The sequence below is a fragment of the Carassius auratus genome, linkage group LG36F, assembly GCF_003368295.1.
Source record: "Carassius auratus strain Wakin linkage group LG36F, ASM336829v1, whole genome shotgun sequence".
Taxonomy (NCBI): domain Eukaryota; kingdom Metazoa; phylum Chordata; class Actinopteri; order Cypriniformes; family Cyprinidae; genus Carassius; species Carassius auratus.
The window spans coordinates 255770-276979 of NC_039295.1; the positions used below are offsets into that span (position 1 = coordinate 255770).

Genomic DNA, 21210 nt, shown 5'->3' on the forward strand with positions numbered 1-21210 from the left:
TGTGTCGACTGCCCACGTTCACGCACAACATCAAATGAAGTATACTTTGAAAGGCTACACATTCGACAGTGTGCATACGCTAGCATAAATGTACAAAAACTAAGTACACTTTGGGGTTTAAGCATATTGGCTACTTTATATGTTATATTATAATTGCATAATGGTTTCTTGCTCAAATGGACATGCCTTGCAGCAAATGATCTCCAAGTGAAAAGATGCTTACTTCAACAGAGGATGGGTTGACTTCTGCTGGGGTGCAGGCTGTTCTTCCACAGGAGGCTGAGATTGGGTGGGTTTCGCTGGGGCAGGTTGGGCCGGGGTTGGGGTGGGAGCAGGGGAAGCAGTTGCTCTAACAGGGGCTTCAGATGAAGCAGAAGACTGAGCTCGGGCTTCAGGTTTGACTTGCTCTCTGACCACTGGTTTAGGCTGGAGCTGTGGTTTAGCTGGTGATGGGGGTTTAACAGGACATTTGGCTGGGGATTGCTCTTGAGCAGGGATTGGATCTGGCTGGGTTTGCCCAAGATTCTGGTCTGTGTCGCCCAGTTGAGCTTTCGGTTGGGCCTTGGTGGGAGGTGGGGTCTGGGGTTTGGGTTGGATCTGAGGCCTGGAGTTCCTCCGAACTGGAGGCACAGGCTTTGGGGGAAGTGGTTTGGGAGGGTGGGGTTTTCGGGGCAGTTCCGTTGGCTTCCCTGGAGTGGGTTCAGGTGCTGCTTGAGCCTGGGGTTTGGGCTGATGCGTGGTGGGTGGTAGAGTTGGGGTAGGGCCTGCTTTGGGCACAGACTCCTGGGCAGGGACTGTCTCAGGTGTAGGTTCTTGACTCTTAGGTTGTGGGTCTTGGGGTTTCACTGCCCCCCCTAGGTTTAGTACAAAAGAGAGTTATCATATTATAACATTTTTACATGTTGAGGCTTGCAAGGTTTTAAATCCAGCACCGGAAATTTTGCATGATTTATGATAAAAAAGTTAAGGCACCCCCAAGACTGACCAAAGTAACTATACAAAGGGTAATGTCCAAGAAAAGAATTGTCATGTCCACAAAACAAAAGGAAAATATTTTTACTCCAAACAAGCAGACGGGAAAGTTAGCTTGCAGCAGTATCATAGGTGTGGATATGAAGAGTAACAGCTGCAGGTTTACTGCAACAGATCATGCAGAAGAACCAAGACCCAGAGGCTGCATGCGCCTTCTCTAAAACAAACACCACATATCAACATAGAATTAATTGGGATGTTTCACCTTGCGTTGTTTCAGATATACTTTGTTGTACGTTTTATAGAAAATCAGTGTTCTTCATACAGTACAAAAGAAACATAAGGACAGTTGGGATACATGCAGGAGCAGGTCTAATGTGGGAGATTCTTTGTTCTCTCGAGTATGAGAGAGAATTACATAAAGATCTAGTGAGCGAGGTGTGTCTTGTGGTTCTGCTTGTTTGTTTAATAATACTTGATTATGTTTCTTGCTATCTCACTATAAATAAACATACAGTGGGCTTGACCCTTTATAAAGTTTACAAAGACATTCAAAATAATCCCATGCCTTTAATAAAGGATATTCCATTTGAACTGAGTCTAACAAAAATATGATTCAGTAAGACAGAACAGTAAGTCTGGAAAATTGTAGCTTTATTACTTTGGACATGAGGGGGAAAGACTAGATCTATATCAGACAATAATCACAGGTAAAACCCAAGTACTGGATTTAAAGAGGAAGTGACATCAGCAAAGCCTAATCAACCCAAGTCAGAGCACACATGGGACACTACATCAGCATATAGCGATGGAGATCTGATTCTTCACAAGAATCATGGGTACATTCATTGATTTCATTAGGTGTATATTTCACACAAAAAATATTTGAGATTTTTCCACTCTTTGGTAATGCATGCAAATATACTTAAGTAAACATTTCCCATGCAATATAAGGACATACTTGAAACTGTCATAGATAAGAACATAGATACCATCTTGCATGTTGATAAAACAGTTCAAAACATCAATATACAGAACTGGCACTACACTGATAACACCCCAGACATCTCTCTAGTACATATTCAGTCTTGTCCAAGAACACTAAAAATCATGTCTTTAGAACTGGAAAAGCTCATTGTTTGTGAAATATTGCAATATTAAAAGTCAAGGCCAAATCCTTATTTAATTGAATGTCTTTGCATAAAACAGTGACTCCACTGAATGGCTAAAAAGTGGTACCTCTAGTGATACTCTGAAATCACATTGCATTCATGACACACAGCTGATGGCTATGAGAGAAAAAACTCACATCGGTTTGTTAACAGTCATAAGATTAAGTTTAAGATAAGATTAAGAGATCTCTTAAAATGTACTTTCCTATTTGGGTGAATGTCACAAAAACATGTCTAGGTCACATTTCATGACAAAATCAAAAGATAGAGACAAAATGAAAAAAATCTCATTGCTATAATGAATCCAGATATTTTATTTTGAGTTTTTTTCTATTTAATTTTATTCGTGTGTTGATTATAATTTGTGTAATACTACAAATGTGTTTTGCTTTTAAATGTTCAGAAATGAAAGGCAGTACAGCAAATATGCTGTGATATCTTTTCCCCTCTTAATCATCATGAAAATAATGCTAATAAAATAAGCAAAATATAAGTTCTCATTTAGTCTCTTGTTTTTGGTGGTGATATATTAACCTGACAGGTTTCTTGTGATTCACCCTTTTTTGATGATTTGACTACAGTAGGTTTTGTATTGCTCAGAAGGATATATAACATAAGCTGACAGTCGAGGTCATGGGAGGAAGGACTCTTCTGCTAAATATGGTTAAACTATTCTGAAACCTTCATCAAACCTGATCCTAAAATTGACTGGCTTAAGTTTGGAATGTAATGGCCATTCAGTTTTATGGCTCCTCGTGGTTTTTATGTTTACAGTTCATCGGGCTGAAAGAAAATCTTCTTGGTAACCTTGACAAAACAAATGTTTAAAACAGCTTCAACACCTTCTGACACCTCTTCAGAAACCACGCTGCAAGTAGCAAAAACACACATCTTTTCTTTTTTTCTTTTTTTAAAGAAAGTTATTGAATACAGGTGTTGTGTATTCAGCGTGTAAACACATGGACATACTCATGCAAAACCACAAACACTACATTTAAATAAATAAAAACAAAACATCACACATACAGCACGCACACACAAATGTTACAGCACACACCCAAAAGCAGACGTCAGCTAGACGATTAGGAACTAGCCTTACTGAAATTAGTTAAAGTACAAAAGTTCAACAATCTTTCATAGTACATACTGATAACATGAGACACCACAGCACTGGACTTTGCATAGGCACAGTTAGAATTATTCTTTAGCTGGCAGCAACAACCCTGGAAACCACACGACTAACAAAGGAAACGATTGCAGCCATTAGAAGCAAACAAGGACAGAAAAGTGAACAGTACAGAAAACACCTCACGGGGAGAACGACACAGTCAAGGCAGATTCTGAAGAGCACAAGCTCCAAACCACTGCATCTGGCACTATCTTAACCTCAACCGGCAGCAGCTTTCCATTTATTGTGGGCTGAACCGTGTGTCTGGAATTGTGGCGGTGGAAATCATTTTGCCTGGACTTGTTTTGTCCCGTTACAGTCGAGAATGTACTGTAAACAACCTTGTGGAGGGGGCCGCTGGCCGAGGGTCTTGCTGGGGTCAGTCAGGCTTTCTTTTAAGGCAGCGTTCTGTAGACACACACACACAAACACTCAAATGGTTTTCAGTCTTAGTGCATTTCCACTGATTTCACCCCAGGGGGCGACACTAGACAGAATGTTGTCACAGAAACTATTTTAGGAGAAATTTAAAGGTACAGTTCATCTAAAAAATTAAAAATAAATAAAACTAAAATTAATTATTTACTCATCCAGACTTGTATGACTTTGATGTCCCATGTTTTGGACCCAACTGACTTTGACTAAACTGACTAAAACAGTTTGTGTGAGTTAATGATGACAGAATTTACATGTTCAAGTGCAGCCCAAAAGAGCTGTGAATATACTGTACTGTAAATATACTTTGTTTGTTAAAACCCTTCATATATTTTTACACGTTTTGTGCAGTTTACTGTTAATTTGTTGTTTAGTTATTTGTGTGTCAATATTGCATTGAATCTCAGGATATACTTTCAGTAAAACAAACATTTAAACTAGAGAAAAGTTATAGTGCTCCAAAGTGTCCACTTATTTTTAATTCACATACACTTTTTGCATGATGCAATTTATTAAATAAAAAATTCCTCCCCATATTACATGACAACTGTGACTCACTTAAAGCTCATTTAAAGGCAATTCTGAGAACTGCTTCTAAACACATTGTAAATCTCAGAAATATATTGCTGAAACATGCTATCTGACTATCATTCAAAGGTGGCTGGGTGATTAATAACACTTTTTTTCTGTGGTGTGACAAACTTAGAACACTGACTTTAATAATGTGGAACAACGCACTTTAAGCAGGTTTTTTTTCTGGCAAACTATTTAGCAAACCTGCCTGAGAGTGATACTAGTTATCTAAAAAGACAGCGACCTAAACCAAACCCACAGTATGTTAGAAACAGTCCGATCTGAATGTTTGTGTCAGTGTGATGACGTACTTCTGCAGGTTGAACAGTGGTTGGAGGTCTCTGTGGGGGTCGAGCTGTGCTGCGGCCTGAGTCTTGGTTCATCTTGGCCAGAACGATGGCAGCGATCAGCTGACGGTCCTCCAGCTGGTGATCTCCAATCAGCTGCATCGACGAGCCCACCACCTACAGCCAAACACACCCAGGAGCTTTAACACAGATCCATCCCTTCAGGACGAGCGGGATTTCACCAAGTACAACATGCTCCATCCATCCATCCCTCCATCCATCCCTCCATTTATCCATCCATCCATCCATCCCTCCATTTATCCATCCCTCCATCCATCCCTTCATCCATCCCTCCATTTATCCATCCATCCATCCATCCCTCCATTTATCCATCCCTCCATCCATCCATCCATCCCTCCCCCCATCCATCCATCCCTCCCATCCCTCCCTCCATCCATCCATCCATTCATCCAGCCATCCATCCATCCATCCATCCATCCATCCATCCATCCATCCCTCCCCCATCCATCCATCCCTCCATTCATCCCTCCCTCCATCCATCCATCCATCCATCCATCCATCTCTCCATCCCTCCCTCCACCCATCCATTCATCCATCCATCCATCCATCCATCCCTCCCTCCACCCATCCATCCATCCATCCATCCATCCCTCCATCCATCCATCCATCCATCCATCCATCCATCCATCCATCCCTCCCTCCATCCATCCCTCCCTCCATCCATCCATCCATCCATCCATCTCTCCATCCATCCATCTCTCCATCCATCCATCCATCCCTCCATCCATCCATCCATCCATCTCTCCATCCATCCATCCATCCCTCCATCCATCCATCCCTCCATCCATCTGTGTAGTGTGCTCCTCTCTCAATGAGGGTGCGTTCATTCACTATGCTCACATAGAACACAGTTTCCATAGCAACACTGCCACGTCATACTAAATGCAAGTTTTTTTGCTTACTAGCAAAACAACAACAACAAAACAAGAACAAAAATCTTTGCTTTGATCATGATAGTTAATCATCTGCCACAAGATGATTTGCCATAAACAAATATCTCTAAGCTAAAGGAAGAATGATGTCCTTTTTGGAGACAATGAGATGATTTTGTCACTGTGGCACACCACAGGGAGAAAACAATCATGACCACATCCTTCCATGATGGAAACTCAAAATATCATCTCTTTTACCACATCAGAATTAATATACTGAAAGTGTTGAAATGAGGCATTTTTCTGGGAAATGTTATTGTCTGGTGAGATCAAGAAACGTATTATGATTGTAAACATCCACTCCCAAAGAGCCAAAAACTACAGCTTGTGCAACAGTCCTGAGCATCACTACAACTGTCTCATTGTGTTTTTCACTATTTTGTCTATTTTTATATCATTCTTATTATTATCTGTGTCCTGTCTTGTCGCTGTCATTCTGTTGAACTGTAGAGCTTCTGTCAGTAAAATAAAGTCCTTGTATGTGGAAATCTATCTTCAAAACCTCCACCATCGTATCAGTACTGAAACACTACACTGGCTCGGTCCCTAACGACTTCCGTCCTGTTGCACTCACCCCCATCATTGCCAAGTGCTTTGAGAAACTGGTTGCATCTCACTTAAAATCCTGTCTCCCTGCTTCATTAGACCCATCCAAATTGCCTATCGCCACAATAGGTCAACAGAGGACGCCATCTCAACGGCACTTCTCTCTCCCCTCACCCACCTGGACAGTCAGAACACACATGTGAGAATGCTGTTCATAGACTTCAGTTCTGCATTTAATACAGTAATCCCCTCCAAGCTGATTTCCAAGCTCGGCCATCTTGGAATCAGCACACCCATCTGCAACTGGATTCTAGATTTTCTGACTAACAGACCTCAGTCTGTTAAGTTAGATAACCTCTCCTCCTCCATCATCACCCTGAACACCGGAGTACCACAGGGCTGCGTACTGAGCCCACTCCTGTACTCCCTATTCACCCATGACTGTGTTCCTGTTTATGGCTCCAACACCTTAATCAAATTTGCAGATGACACGGTGGTAGGTCTGATCAAGGATGACGATGAGTCAGCCTACAGGGATGAGGTGCAGCACCTGGCTGTGTGGTGTGTCACCAACAACCTGGAACTAAACACCCAGAAGACTAAGGAGATCATTGTGGACTTCAGGCGGACTAGGAATCATGCACACACACCCATCTACATCAATGGAGCTGTAGTGGAGCGTGTGTTGAGTTTCAAGTTCCTTGACATCCACATCTCTGATGACCTCACCTGGTCCCTAAACACCTCCACACTGGTCAAAAAGGCACAGCAGCGCCTTTACTTCTTACATAGCCTTAAGAAAGTTCACCTGAATCCCAATGAATTCTACTGCTGTACCATTGAGAGCATACTCACGAACTGCATCTCAGTATGGTCCAGCAATCGCTCCACATCTGACCTCAAAGCACTCCAGCGGGTGGTGAAAACTACTCAACGGATCACCGGCACCCAGTTAACTTCAATCGAGAACATCTATCACAAGCGCTGTCAGGGCAGGGCAAGAAACATCATCAAGGAAACCTCTCACCCTAACCATGGACTCTTCACCCTCCTTTCATCCGGCAGGCGTTACAGGAGCCTACGCTCTCAAACTAGTAGGCTCAGGAAGAGCTTCTTTCCTGAGGCTGTGACACTTCTGAACACCTCACCACCAATCTAACCTGAACCTGCTCTTTTACTGCACTGGTGGTGACAGTACTTTACATACATTATTTGCACTATTCATATTTTTGCACAGAGTGCACATGGCTAAAGCTATTACACTATAAACTGTCTATAGTTGTTACTGTACAAGCACAGTAAAATATTTCTATAAAAAAATATTGCATTACTGTTATTTTGCATAGAATACATGGTTCAACAATATTGTTTGCACACTCATCCAACTGTATTTATTATCAGTGTTCTCACATTCCTGCTGTTCATAATGTATATATAATCCTTCATTGCTCTGTTCATAATGCACATACAATCCCTACATTGCATTCATATTTATATTCTGTATATACTCTGATCAGTACTGTATATAGCAACTCCACGGTACATTCTGTATATCATAGCTTTACTTACTCTGCACTTTTATGTATATAATACACTATATTCTTGCACTTCTGGTTAGATGCTAACTGCACTTCATTAGCTCTGTACTTGTACTCTGCATAATGACAAAGTTAAATCTAATCTAATCTAATGTGTAAAGGTATTGTATTTTTATTTCCAATATTTTGAGCATCGTGAACAGTGAGCATCTTCAGCATTCTTGTCTTTGTTAATGGCCCGTTTACAGACTTGTTATACAGCTTGTGTGCAAGTCCAGAACAGAGATTGGCTAAAATAAAACAAGAACAATCGTCCAGTCTCGCATTTGGAGCAACATCTGGCCATTTCTGATTTATGACAGTTTTCTACTACTAACACTAAAGGGTTAGTTCACCCCAAAATTTAAATTATGTCATTAATGACTCACCCTCATGTTGTTCCAAACCCGTGAGACCTCTGTTCATTTAGAACACAGTTTAAGATATTTTTGATAAAATCCAAGAGCTCTCTGACCCTCCATAGACAGCAACACAACTGCAATGTTCCCAGGCTCAGAAACATAAGAAGATCATTAAAATAGTCCATGTGACATCAGGGGTTCAACTCTAATTTTACAAAGCAACGAGAACACTTTTGTGCACAGAGAAAACAATAATAACCTATTTTATTCAACAATTCTTCTCACCGAGTTACTGTCTTCCATCATTTTAGAAGTAATCAATGTTTTATCTGTTTATGTTCAGGATGAAGTTTGTGCATGCTGAACATAAACAACCCTACTTATGATGTTTACACTGTAAAAAATGTATTGTATTTTTACAGGAAACTCCTGGCAACTAATTACCGTGAATTTACAGCAAACAATATACAAGAAACATACTGTTGATTTAATACAACACAATTCTATGTTTATACAGCAGTGTTGCTGTGATTACAATAGCAGTAATACAGTAAAATGTTGTATTTTGTATTGTTGTCGTACAATCCTCAACAGTGGTGACAATCCCGAAAAAAATATTGCAGCAATGCATGCTGGGAGCCATGAACCTGTTTTGCATGCTGGCATGAAACATGTCACCATTGTTGTGTTTAATACGCCAAATGTTGATGTCTGTGAGTGTTTAAATAATCTAAAACATGTTTTTAACAAAAAATTCCCAAAATACAATATTTATTCACTGTTAAACATCAGTGTACGAACCACAACAGTTTCAAACTATTTGTTTTTATATCAGTTGGGTCATTTAAACCATTTTAGTGCAGTTAGTTGGTTGTTATTAAAACAGACATGTTGATCTGCTTTATGTTTTCTGAAAACAACTGCAACTGCAGAAAAAAGTATTGCAGCAAAAGTTGAGGGTCTAGAGCACAACTGAAGCAAACCCTGATCTCTATGATGGTGATCCCAAAATAACATTTTAATTAAGACATCAACATCTTAACCTCTGTGAATTATCAATAAGAACTTCTGTAGATGCATGACAGAAATAAAATCATTCTGGTTAGTATTACTACAAGTGAAGCAGGTAATGCTGTTTGTGGAGTTGTTTATTCAGATCTTGAGAGATTTAAAGTCTTGTATCTTCAGTTCACCTAAGACTGTGGCTGAAGAAAGTTGTAGTTTGTGTTCTTATTTCACTTTCTTTCTTGCTTGATCACAGCAGGTGTTTGAATGACTGAGAGAATGTTGCAGGAACATTTTACTAACCTTAAAATAACATTACACTAACATGGAAACTGGACCTATGTTCTTGGAATGTTACAAATCAACGTTCCTAGAATGTTGAATTTTTAAATCAAAATGAAGTTGAAAGAATGTTTGAGAAACATCATACCTTTTAAAAAGTTTCATTTAACGTTAAGAAAACTGTACCAGTACCAGTTTTAATGCTATCCCACAATGCTTTGTGGTGTCTGTAAAATAATGCCTCTACAGTGTAGTTACAATAATATTACAGGACTGTCCATCAATTTCCCATCATGCATTTGCATTTACAATAAAAACCATGAATACAGTGTATTGTTGTAAAATATATTGTGAAAATTACATCAACTGCTAACAGTGTACGTATGACGGAAGATGGTAACTCTGGGAAAATCATTGTTGAGTAAAGTTGTTATTTTTGCTTTCTTTGTGCACAAAAGTGTTCTTGTTGCTTTGTAAAATTACGGTTGAACCCCGATGTCACCTGCACTATTTTAATGATCTCCTTGCTACGTTTCTGAGCCTGGGAACATTGCAATTGTGTTGCTGTCTAAGGAGGGTCAGAGAGCTCTCGGATTTCATCGAAAATATCTTAATTTGTGTCTTGAAGATGATCAGAGGTCTCACGGGTTTGGAACGACATGAGGGTGAGTTATTAATGACAGAATTTTCTTTGTTGTGTGAACTAACCCTTTAATTGTTTTCGGCCAGTGGTGAAAACAATTAAAATTTTAAAAATGATAGTTTTTCAGGACAACTACAAGATTTTCCAAGACATTTTACATTTTCTCTCATTTTCCATGTGTTTTCCAGAAGTTCCAGAATCAGTCTAGTTCCAGGTTGTCTGCAAAGACATGATTGCAACTGTACTTTTATGTGCTTGATATGTCTTTTCCATTGCTGAGAGGTGGTTTGGTTTACAGGGTTAGGAGTAAAAGGTGGATTCATGTGCTCAAAAACAGCTTTTTAATAGTGTACGGTAATTAAAGATATTGTGAGTATAAACCTATCTGGCTGTTAAGTCTTATATTGTTTAAAATGGTTTTACTTTAAGGCTGGGATGGAGTTATAAAATATCATGACAGTACAACATAACAAAACCCATTTATTTTAGCTGTAACAAAACACACTGTGGTATAATCATTGTGAGCTGACATCACATCAGCGACGCCTGTCTTATGAGACTGGGTTTACTGGCTGCTTCTGGCAGAATTTATATGAAACTTTCCAACATTTTAGGGCCAAATGTGTTGTTTAATGCCAAGTGTCGAGCAAATGACCTACACATCTTTGAATATTAGCAGGAAATTAAAAACTATAGGAGTGTCCTAAGAACATAAACACTTGAGTTCTTCCCTCACATGAGCAAAAATGTGAGCTTCCAAAGAACTATTGCAATGTCTGACTCACATTCCTCACAATGGAATGGCAAGGATTTATGTGTTTTCTGCAGAACCTCAGAAGGCATGCACCCACGTGTCTGTGTCCTGTCGCTGTGGTCAACGCCTCCTCTCTTCACTATAATCTTCTGTCTCATTGTCTGGTGTTGATCTTCAGCTATCAGCTCACATGAGAGGCCAGGTGGTTTGAATCAGTGCTCGTGTTATTATGCTCTCACCTCAGTGATGTAGTCCTTTCCATCCTTTCCATGTATGGCTTTAAAAGCACAGATGTCTAAACCTCCGAAGACATCTGCACAGGCGTCCACCCACAGCTTATATCTGCAGGACAGAAGAGCTTTCACTTTCCCAATTCCTGGTCTCTGATCACTTCACGATGAGTTACACAATGAAACGCTTGTTAAACACCTATTTCAAAATCCCCATCTACTTCAGTATTATTCTCACAGAATTGTCAGTACTGCTCAACTTGTTCCCTTCCTGCATTTAAACTCATCTTTTGGTTTTGTTGCTCTGATCAATAATTATAGACATTCACTAAGAAAATATTTAATCTTCACTAACAAGGTTGCTCAGCTGCTCATATGGCAAGCCAGGATGATATTTGTGCCTTTATGGTTTATTAGATTTGGACCACTTGGCTAAATCAGCATGCATACTCTGTGAGTTATTTTCCCAGATAAATTAGATTTATTAATCTGATCTGCAACTAATGTACAGTATTTGCACAGTGTATTTGCACCATTTGGCAGCATATGTGCAGTTTTCATTTCCAGCGCTACATTAACGTGACTAATAAATTCTGAAGCGATTCTATAGCTTGGTCTTTCTGGACTGTAAAAGCCAATCTGGGATGTTTTTTCCTGGAGAAATTCATTATCTAGTCATGACTGTTTCCCAAAAGCACAGTATATTTGTAGCACATCCGTCATTCAAGCAATGTTGTTTCAACAATATACTGACAAGTGGTGGAGTAATGACTTCTGTCAATTAATCAGTTCCAGAATATATAACAACGACTTTATAACGACTTTGGCGTGCATATGCTAACTAATGGGTTTAGGGTTGTAGGGTAGATATTTATCATATGCATGCAAAAACTTTGTATTATATGCACGCCAAAGTCCATTTTTGTGTCCATTTTTGCGTTATGCATTAAAGGTTTATTATAGTGTGCACTAGCATAAAGATGCCATTACAATAGATTGGACTAAAAGACTGCACCGACACAGCAAGTTCATCCAGAGTGTTTGTATCTGTCTTACTCACTTGTCGGTCATGGCCACTTGCTCCAGCATGGCAGAGCCTGTGTTTGATTTCCAGTTGCCAGAGATGGATGTTCTCCTGTGAATCCAAATCATTGATCATATCACACAGCTCAAACTGGATCACATCAATGATTTCATCAATCTTTATCAAAGGAATGCTTCACCAGAAAATTATGATTTGCTATTGTATGACATCAGAAGATGCATAGACTGCCATTATGATAAGATATTATGATTTTATGACGCTTGAAAGCCTCAGTTCCCTTTAATTGTACTTACATGTAGGCTTTGTAGTCAGAACCGATCTTCTGGACCCTGATGTCATATTTAGCGTCAATGAAGGGCTCTGTGGTGGTGTAGGTTTGAGTGATGGCCACAACACTCGCAATGTCTTGGAAGTCACTGTGATTGTCAACTTTCACCTGCCAAGGCAATGCTCCATTAATATGCTGTCCTAACCAATTTATAATGAATTTATAATGAATCATGATTTAAGAATCAAGCACAGCGGTCCACACAATCAAACAGAATTATGTACACACTTGATTTATTTCTGTTCAGAACTGTATATATAAGAGTTATTATTGTCAAATTTACAACTACATGTCAACTAGAAGTCATTGAGTATTAGTAGACTAGCAGACTGCTAACACTTTATTTTGACGCTCCACAACAGCAAAGTACTTTGCAAGTAATTCTAATAACCTTAGCCTAACAGTCTACTAATACTCTAATGACAGTTAGTTGACATGCATTTACAAATTAATCACAAGTTAGTGCAAAGTTACTTAGAGTAATGTCTGAAGAGGACCATCAAAATAAAGTGTAACCAAACTATTAAAAGCCTAAAAAGATAAATGAAGCTAAAATAAAAATAAAAATAAAATGTAACTTTAATTAAGCTGTCCTTGTTACTCATGTTACATGTACTTACAATAATAATAAGAATAAATTATGCATAATTACATGCAAGTAAACCCTAACCATATAGGTACATGTAGTTAATTAATATTACTCAGTCACTGTAATAATAACATCTTAAAATAAAGTGGAACCCAATAAAACCAAAAGCAAATAAAAGTACAATTACAAAAGAATACTATAAATTACTAAAAACTATTAAATGAAATATTAACCAAAAATATAACAGTAAAAAACAAATGAAGTAACATGTATCAAAATGAACCTTTTGAAGAGCTGTTTTCACATCAGTCAAACATTTTACCATACCTTCCCCATTCCCGAGTGAGCATGTCCGATCTTCACCACCGCAGGGAACGTTGGCATTGAGATCTGAAACACAGATTCAGAGTTTTCACTGTTGACTTTCTTTAATATGCATGATCCATGGTTGCATGGGTTACTGACTTTATGAAAAGATTCAGGAACTAGTCATTGCACGTAAGACAACATCATTTAATCCCAGATACAGGCCAATAAAAACTTTAGTTTCAGCATCTGTCAGTCATTTATCATGCTTCAGAAACAGGTGTGTTGCTGACAATTATCAAATCCGGCTCATCATATGCAGTCTAAAAATCAAGCATGTGTGAACAAGACGAGTTTTATGTCCTATCCACAAGCGTCGGATTGTTAACACTGCATGCTACATGACAACCAATTTGACTTCAGCTATATGATATTCTTCTGAGTGCAGCACAGCATTTAAACAGATTCATTTCCATGAACTGATGGGGTAAAGAGTATGAGAACAGAGTCAGATCTGATCAACTCCACTTCTGAAACTCCACAGTGTGTGTGTGTGTGTGCACTTGTTTATATGCTTTATGAGGACACAAATTTGTATAATGACAATATGTGTGACAAAGGCATTACAACATGAAGGTGATTCATGAGGACACTGCAATCTAGAAATGCACCAAGTTTCCTGTGAGGGGTAGGTTTAGGTGTAAGGTGATCAAAAATACAGTTTGAACAGTATAAAAACATGTGTTTGTAGAGGGTGGGGTTTGTTTAGTTAGAGGGCGGTCCTTTCCTCAGCCAGACATGAAAGCTATAAGACTCCCGCAGCGCTTGCAGAGAGCAGGAGATCACTACAGACGGACAGACGAAGTATCTCTGATAAAGCTGATCACTTCTCTAGCGTGAGCATGTCTGCTGTGACTCTAGCGCTGCTGTTCTTCTTGTCTGTGGGACTGAAGGAGGTCCAGGCCTGCAGCTGTTCTCCAGGACACCCCCAGGAGCTCTTCTGCACGTCTGAGATAGGTACGTCTAACAAAACACTTTTATTTTCGGAACTTTGCCAAAGTAAAGTGCCAGGTCGGCAGGATTTTGTGACAAATATATCAAGACCATTACACCATTACAATGTAATTTTCCATAATCTTTTGCATAATCTATTCCATAATCTTGTCTGTCAACAGTGAGTACTAACAAGGAACGGCCTGTGATCAGAGAGGATCTCAACAGGTTTAGGTTCAGGACAGTGTTGTGACTCTGCGATGTGTCAAACATTTTAAATGTGTAATTAATGCGCATATAATGATCAGGATCAAGGCCATATTTAGTTGTTGTTGAAAGAGCAGTTTCCTTATTTTACAAAGATCTGGCATATTAACCTTTTTTAGAACAGTTCTCGATTCTCTGTAATTATAAATAATCTGATATTCAAGCTGCTGTAATAAATCACAGTTCAGTGATCTAGTCTCTTAGTCACCTTGGAGAGGACTTTACTTTTTAATTAGCTCCCGTTATGGCTTAAAAAATTGTAATTATGTTATTTGAACTTCATGATTGAGGTCATTGACTACTGAATTGGCAAGAACTGAATGCGTTCTTCTTGGATTATAAACCTCCAAGTTCCTTCAGCATTGTGAAAACACATCTTTACATTGACTTATTACAGAGTCAGTCACTTACAGCTTAAACACTAGATCTTGTTCTACAGGACAAAATACCCAGTCGAAATATCTTGAAACTAAGTAAAGTTTACCAGAGAAGTAGGTGTCTAGTCAAAAGACAAAAACAAATCATTGATATTCAAAGTGTGTTCTCTGAAAACAAGTCTTTTGATTCTCAGGTCCATTTATCTAGTTTTAAAAATGTTTGTGAAAAACAAGACTTTTACAGTGCTCTCGTTAAAAATATTCTTCTAAAAGTGTGTCATTTCGAGAACGAAAGAGTTGTTTTGAATCCCTGCTTCAGTGCGTCAGAGCTGCTTTGGCATTCCAGTCTTTGTTCTGGAACAATAAGGCATGGAATGACTGGCATGAGGTTATAAAGACATGCAGATTCCTGCAGTATTCATTGAGTGAATCTAGTAAATCCACATAATCCATCATCTAGAAAACAACTATGGCATGAGTGTACCCTCCCATTCATTTCTAGCCAAATAATGTTTTAGGTCTTAATGCCAAATTCTTTCATCTTGGCAAACTCATCTCCTAAAGCAGCAGAAGATGTTAACGGGTCAAAGACAAATAAAGTTGTCTGAGATGACCACTTTCAGAAATTACTTTTGAATTAATTATACTTAAATGTCAAGTGTAAGCAAGTAAAAAAGATCTAAACTAATTTTCCCTACTTGCACTCATGTGTATCGAAAACAAATTAATTTATGTCTACGCGTGTATTTTTAAACAAGAATGCAAGAAAAATACATACGCCCTTGAACAATAATATATCCAGCGGTTCTCAATTCCAGTCCATTCTGTATGGTTCTCTTATCGCTACAGATGTTTGTTGTATTCGAGGTAAATGTCAAACTTGTCCATGTGTGAAGATGTCGCACAGTGCAAATCTGTGAATGAATGTTCTGAAGTGAGGTAAACTTCAACAGATTTCCCCTGCTCAGGGAGTAGGGAGCAATGAACACTGTGTAGGGATCATGTCAATGGGAACACAGTTCATGCACGGAGCTCACTTCTAACGAGCTAATTATCTGAATCAGGTGTGTTAACAGAGAGAGACGTGCAAAATATGCAGAGCTGGGGGTGCGACCACTGGAATTGAGAACCGCTGATAAAGAGTATGAAGAATAACTGAAGGTTAAAATAAGAAACTGAGGGAGACACAGGTGAACAAAATTAGTAACTATGGCAATGATTCTTGATGGTCCTCTTTGGTTTCTTTTGAAGCTTCAGGTCAACTAGCAGTCATTAGAGCTGGGTTCCTCAACCCTGGACCTCCAGATCCACTTTCCTGCAGAGATTACTCCCAAACTGGATTAAACACACCAACACTTTGTGGCAGAGATTGTATTACTAATGGGAGATTAGAGGGTCTGTATTACTTACTATTGGAGAAAGCATAACGATTAACTTGGATCATGTGTGCCTTGATAATCACATTATAGCCTTGAGGTCAATACATTTCATTCAAGGGTTGTGCAACACTCAAATGTGATTTCCTCTTAATTTTTTTTGGAGTGGACTATAAAAGTAGATAAATCCAAATATACGGTTTAGTGTAAAACCTGTTGAAGATTAGCAGAAAGGCTGTTTACTCTTAAAAGCTGTTTATTCAGCGAAGTGAAGCCTCTTCTTTCCATTAAAAAAAATGGCCTCTGGTCTCCTTCGATGCGCGGCAGTTTGTGTTGACTGAAGGTTACAGACTTGCCTTCCAGTGGTTTGCTTTGTAGCAATTCTGAAGAAGTTGACTAGCTTGTTTGGGTGTGTTTGATTAGGTTTGGAGCTAAACTTTGCAGTCCAGAGTTGAGGTCTCCTGCAGTAGAGTATTAGACTGTCTGCTTAACTGCTAACACGTTATTAACAGATAGTCCATTGACTACGTGTAGTAACAAAGTCAGAATGTCTAAAGAGGGCTATCAAAATACAGTGTAAGTAAATATAGGACTTAAACACATGAAACAGAGACCATGAATAAGAGATAGAAATAAACTTCAAAATAAGAATCTCTGAGAACAAAACATTAGAGTCTATGGCGGGCTTAGTGAACAGCTTTTTTTTATCCTCTTCACCCATGGTTAAATAGAACGTAGTATCGAGATGGACCCGACCTAAAATTGAGTCAGTTTCGATCCATAAAACTCAAAATCCTGAAATAATTTCTGTACGACAGTAAGTTGATTTTTTTAAACTGGAAATTGATGTCAAATGTTAATGTTCTGACATGATTATTGACCTTAGACTAAGACCATTAAGCATGCACGTCCTGATTTTGCCAAGTCCGATGTGTTCCTAGGTCAACATATTTTGTTGACCCTGGAACAACATTTTACTCCAAAAATATATTCTTAACCATATCCCTACACCTAAACCTAACCTTAACCATGAGTAATCCCTAAAATCAGAGGATATGATAGATGAATGACACTGATGTACAAGCACCAAACACTGATTTTAAGCGTAAACTTCACAAAATCTATAAACTGGTTGTTCAAATCTGATTGGTTAATCACAATGTTGTTCCAGGGTCAACAACGATGTTGTCCCAGGAACATGTCTCACTTGGTAAAATCAGGTTAGGCATTAAGGATATACATGATAAAGCCTGTGCATGTTTCTATCAGAAGAAACTGATTTCACTGAAATGATTCCTTTGCTTTCAGTGTCACTCACTAGTAATAACATCTGACTCGTTTCTGATTAGTGATGCGAGCCAAGGTAACTGGAGAGAAGATCATACACAACAATGAAAATCTACCTGGCATGGGAACAATTGTATATGAAATCGAAGTGATAGAGGTGAGCTAAAGTACTTGATGATCACATAAATGTTCTTCTGGAGAAATGTCTGCTTTTTGGCCTTTCATCCAAATAGACTATCATTGAAATGGAGGCAGAGTTACAGTCTCTTTGGGGTTCTTGTCGATAAGCTGGTAGAGAATATGCTGATAAAGGTAGTGTTAGATATAAAAAAAGACACTTAAATGTTCAAAGATAAGAATATTAAAAAATCAACTCTGCCGCCCAGCTGGGCTAATAGCACATCAATAGTCTGGTCAAAAACCAACCAACCAAACAAACAAACGAAACTGTAAGTGTCATGAAGACTAGAGTTAAAAAAAAAGTTTTAGTTACCCAAGTTCAAATCTGCCAATTTCATTCTTCTCTCTCTGCCCATCCTATATCAGCTCACAGAAGCATTTATTTTAAATTAAATTGAATGTTATTGGTTTTTTCCTTTTTGAAAATGGATCAGCAGACCCATAATGGTTAGGTTTAGAGTAAAGATTAATTATAATATACATCAATACCGTTTATAATAAACAGAGGTTCAAGTAAAAATGTAATATGGTGTCGTTGATAAAATCTTGTTTTTGCAGGTCTTCAAGGGTTTTGACAAAATAAATGAAATTCAGCGTGTCTATACGAATGAGATGTCTTCAATCTGTGGAGTCAGACTGGCCTTTGGAGAGTATCTACTTTCAGGTAAAAGCATTTAGGAAGTTTTCACAAATACCAAAGTTTTCTTGGACAGAACAGCTTTAAATCCAAAGGTGTACACCTTTATACACCATATACCTATGTCATATTTCTTCAGAAAGAATGACCAGTTAGGCTATATTAATTTACCAATACATAATGCAATCTGTGAAGGTTCGAGGTGACAAAATCTAAACATCGTGAAAGGGTGATTCACTGGCTAACACTGTATAGGTGGAGCTCAGTGAAAATATAACAATATTCAAATTCATGATACTGTATGTTTGTTATCTCACAGGAAGCATCCTGCCTGAGGGATTCTTCATTTCAATGTGTGACTATATAGAGCCCTGGGACAAACTCTCCTTAATGCAAAAAGAGAACCTCAAATACAGATATCTGAAGGGCTGTACCTGCACGGTAATAAACTATGTTATATTGTAATGGTGATGTGTGATACAGCAAGGTTAAGGATCCACTCTCAGGTTTTATTGAAAGTGCATGGTCAGACAGGCAGGGTTCAAAACAGCAGCAGCAAACACAACAGTAAGGATGAGACAAAACATAATCCAGAAACAGGCATGTGGCCAGGGCAGGGAGCAAACGATCAATAAACAGTCCATGAATGAGTCCAGATAAAAAAAGTCCAAGAGTGATCCACAGGCAAACACAGAGATAGGAATAGAACAGGGCTAGGAATTGCAGTGTAACGGAAAACATATGATATTTAACCCTGAATGAGAGATAAAACCAGGTAATGAGAGAGTGGTGACTGCAATTGATAAGGAATGCAGATGAGTTCAGATCAAGGATCATGGTAAATGAAATCCTGGGTGAACGGTAAACCTCAGGGATAGAGTGCCCTCTGGTGGAGATCATGGGCACTCCAGCTGGTGATAGTGACTCCTCACACATATATTTATTTCATCCTGGTTGACAATTATCCAAACATTACGATTACTGAATTATATCATGTGGTTCCACTGAATTCCCTATATATATATACATATATATATAACACAATGAGAGGACAAAAGCCAATTAAACAGGTTCTATAAAACTTAGGAAATCACTACTCCAAGTGAGAAAACATTTTTATTGTCTGTAATAATAATAATAATAATAATAAAAACAATACTCTTATTTATAAATGTTTAAATGAACAAAAATGTATCATACTTTTAGTTTGGGGATCAATTCTCACTATTAACTATGACTTTTGCCTCAATAAACTCTTAATTTGCTGCTTATTAATAGTGGGTATTAATACATTTGTAAAGTTTGCTTTATGAGTACTAATAAACAGCCAATATGTTAATAATAGGCATGCTAACAAACAACTAGTTAATAGTGAGAATGAATCCCTGTTTTGTATTATATTATATTATATTATATTATATTATATTATATTATATTATATTATATTATATTATATTATATTATATTATATTCTCTGACATTGTGATCTCTACAGATTTTTACCTGCATTGAAAAGCCTTGTCAACCCAGCACCAAAAATCTGTGTATACTGACTGACTGGACATCCTTATGGCCATATGAAGAAGGAATATCGGTTAACCAGTCTGCCTGCATCAGACACAGCAATGGCTCCTGTGGCTGGTACGAAGAAACTGTCAAACCTTCTGAAAATGACACCATTGACATGTCTGAAGACTGAGAGCAGGAGTGGTTTCCAAGAAGATCAGACCATTCCCATGCAAACCCGTTAACCTGCTGTACTTTCTTGTAGCCACATAGAGCACCTTAACCACCATTGCTTATCGATCCAACACATACCCTAACCCTAACTGTCTAGTGAGCACCTAATTTAAACAACAACCTAGCAACCACCCAAAACACCTTAGAAACCACTTAGCATTCCTCAAACAAACATCAAGGACATACTCTTCAAAGTAACATGTACAATTAATGGTCCAACTCAAAGATGTTGTCATGAGTCTGTTGTGCTCCTTTGAAAAATGTGTGTGTATTGTCAAATTATCAATGTGGTCATTTAACTTTGCCTTTACATTAGGTCCAAATCATTTCATTTTCTATTTAAAAAAGGAATAAAGAGAAGAAAAAAAGAACAATGAATTATTTTTTTACAATGTACATAAACACTACATAAACATTACATACATATATAGGTTTTATGGCGTAAAATGGCATTCTTAAAAAAAAAATTGGCACATATCTTCTATACAGACACAAATAAGAAAGAGTGTGCAATGGGTCTTTTCCACATTTATTGTCACATTCATGCTTATAAATGAGTTCACGTCAACGAATATAATCCACAATGGTCTTTTAACAAGTAATCCACAAGAAACACAAGAGAATCACTATAACCAGGGGTGCATTCTAGAAAGCACTGTCAAATTATCATCAGCTACAGTATATCCTGAACTTATGGTTGATTAACCCCAAACCTTGCTTACCCAAACCTTGAGGTATGTGGTTCCAAAAACGTGTCCGGGAGTAAGTTCTTTCAACTCAGAATTTGTTCCTTGTTAAGACTCAAGACATTCTCAACAGCGCGATGAATCAAATTCTTGTATCACAGAAAGTTATTTTCTTTAACCAGGAAATTAACGTTCTTAGAATTGACAGACAGTTGACACTGAGAGGTCAAGTAAATACTTCCAGATAAATTACATCCATGATGTCTGTGTTTTCGCTCACCATCCCCGCTTTAAGCCCTGGCTCGCACTGGCCCGACAGTGGAAAAGCGGCTATTGATGAGATGGCCTACAGAGAGGAGGTGAGCACCCTGACTAAATGG

The 21210-nt window shown here is 38.3% G+C and overlaps 2 protein-coding genes across 2 annotated transcripts in view; one reads left to right on the forward strand and one right to left on the reverse strand.

The window, feature by feature from the left end:
• LOC113068125 (synapsin-2-like) overlaps positions 1 to 21210 on the reverse strand; it is a 137037-nt gene that overhangs the window by 5742 nt on the left and 110085 nt on the right. Inside the window, exons 7-13 of the mRNA XM_026240743.1 lie at positions 13309 to 13371; positions 12358 to 12500; positions 12080 to 12154; positions 11029 to 11131; positions 4632 to 4784; positions 3654 to 3720; positions 224 to 854 (exon numbers count right to left, since the gene is read on the reverse strand). Coding sequence (XP_026096528.1) covers positions 224 to 854; positions 3654 to 3720; positions 4632 to 4784; positions 11029 to 11131; positions 12080 to 12154; positions 12358 to 12500; positions 13309 to 13371 — 1235 coding nt within the window. The remainder of the gene's footprint in view (positions 1 to 223; positions 855 to 3653; positions 3721 to 4631; positions 4785 to 11028; positions 11132 to 12079; positions 12155 to 12357; positions 12501 to 13308; positions 13372 to 21210) is intronic.
• Positions 14113 to 20515, forward strand: LOC113068126 (metalloproteinase inhibitor 4-like). Its single transcript, XM_026240744.1, has 5 exons — positions 14113 to 14304; positions 17650 to 17744; positions 18326 to 18431; positions 18724 to 18845; positions 19900 to 20515. The coding sequence occupies exons 1-5, from the start codon at positions 14190 to 14192 to the stop codon at positions 20101 to 20103; spliced, it is 642 nt and encodes a 213-aa protein (XP_026096529.1). The 5' UTR covers positions 14113 to 14189; the 3' UTR covers positions 20104 to 20515.

Bases quoted from the DNA above. Each gene is read 5' to 3' on its own strand.
- LOC113068126 (XM_026240744.1), top strand. From the start codon at position 14,190: ATGTCTGCTGTGACTCTAGCGCTGCTGTTCTTCTTGTCTGTGGGACTG. The intron at 14,305-17,649 runs GTACGTCTAACA...GTTTCTGATTAG, and splicing joins CTTCTGCACGTCTGAGATAG to TGATGCGAGCCAAGGTAACT. The intron at 18,846-19,899 runs GTAATAAACTAT...TGATCTCTACAG, and splicing joins TGAAGGGCTGTACCTGCACG to ATTTTTACCTGCATTGAAAA.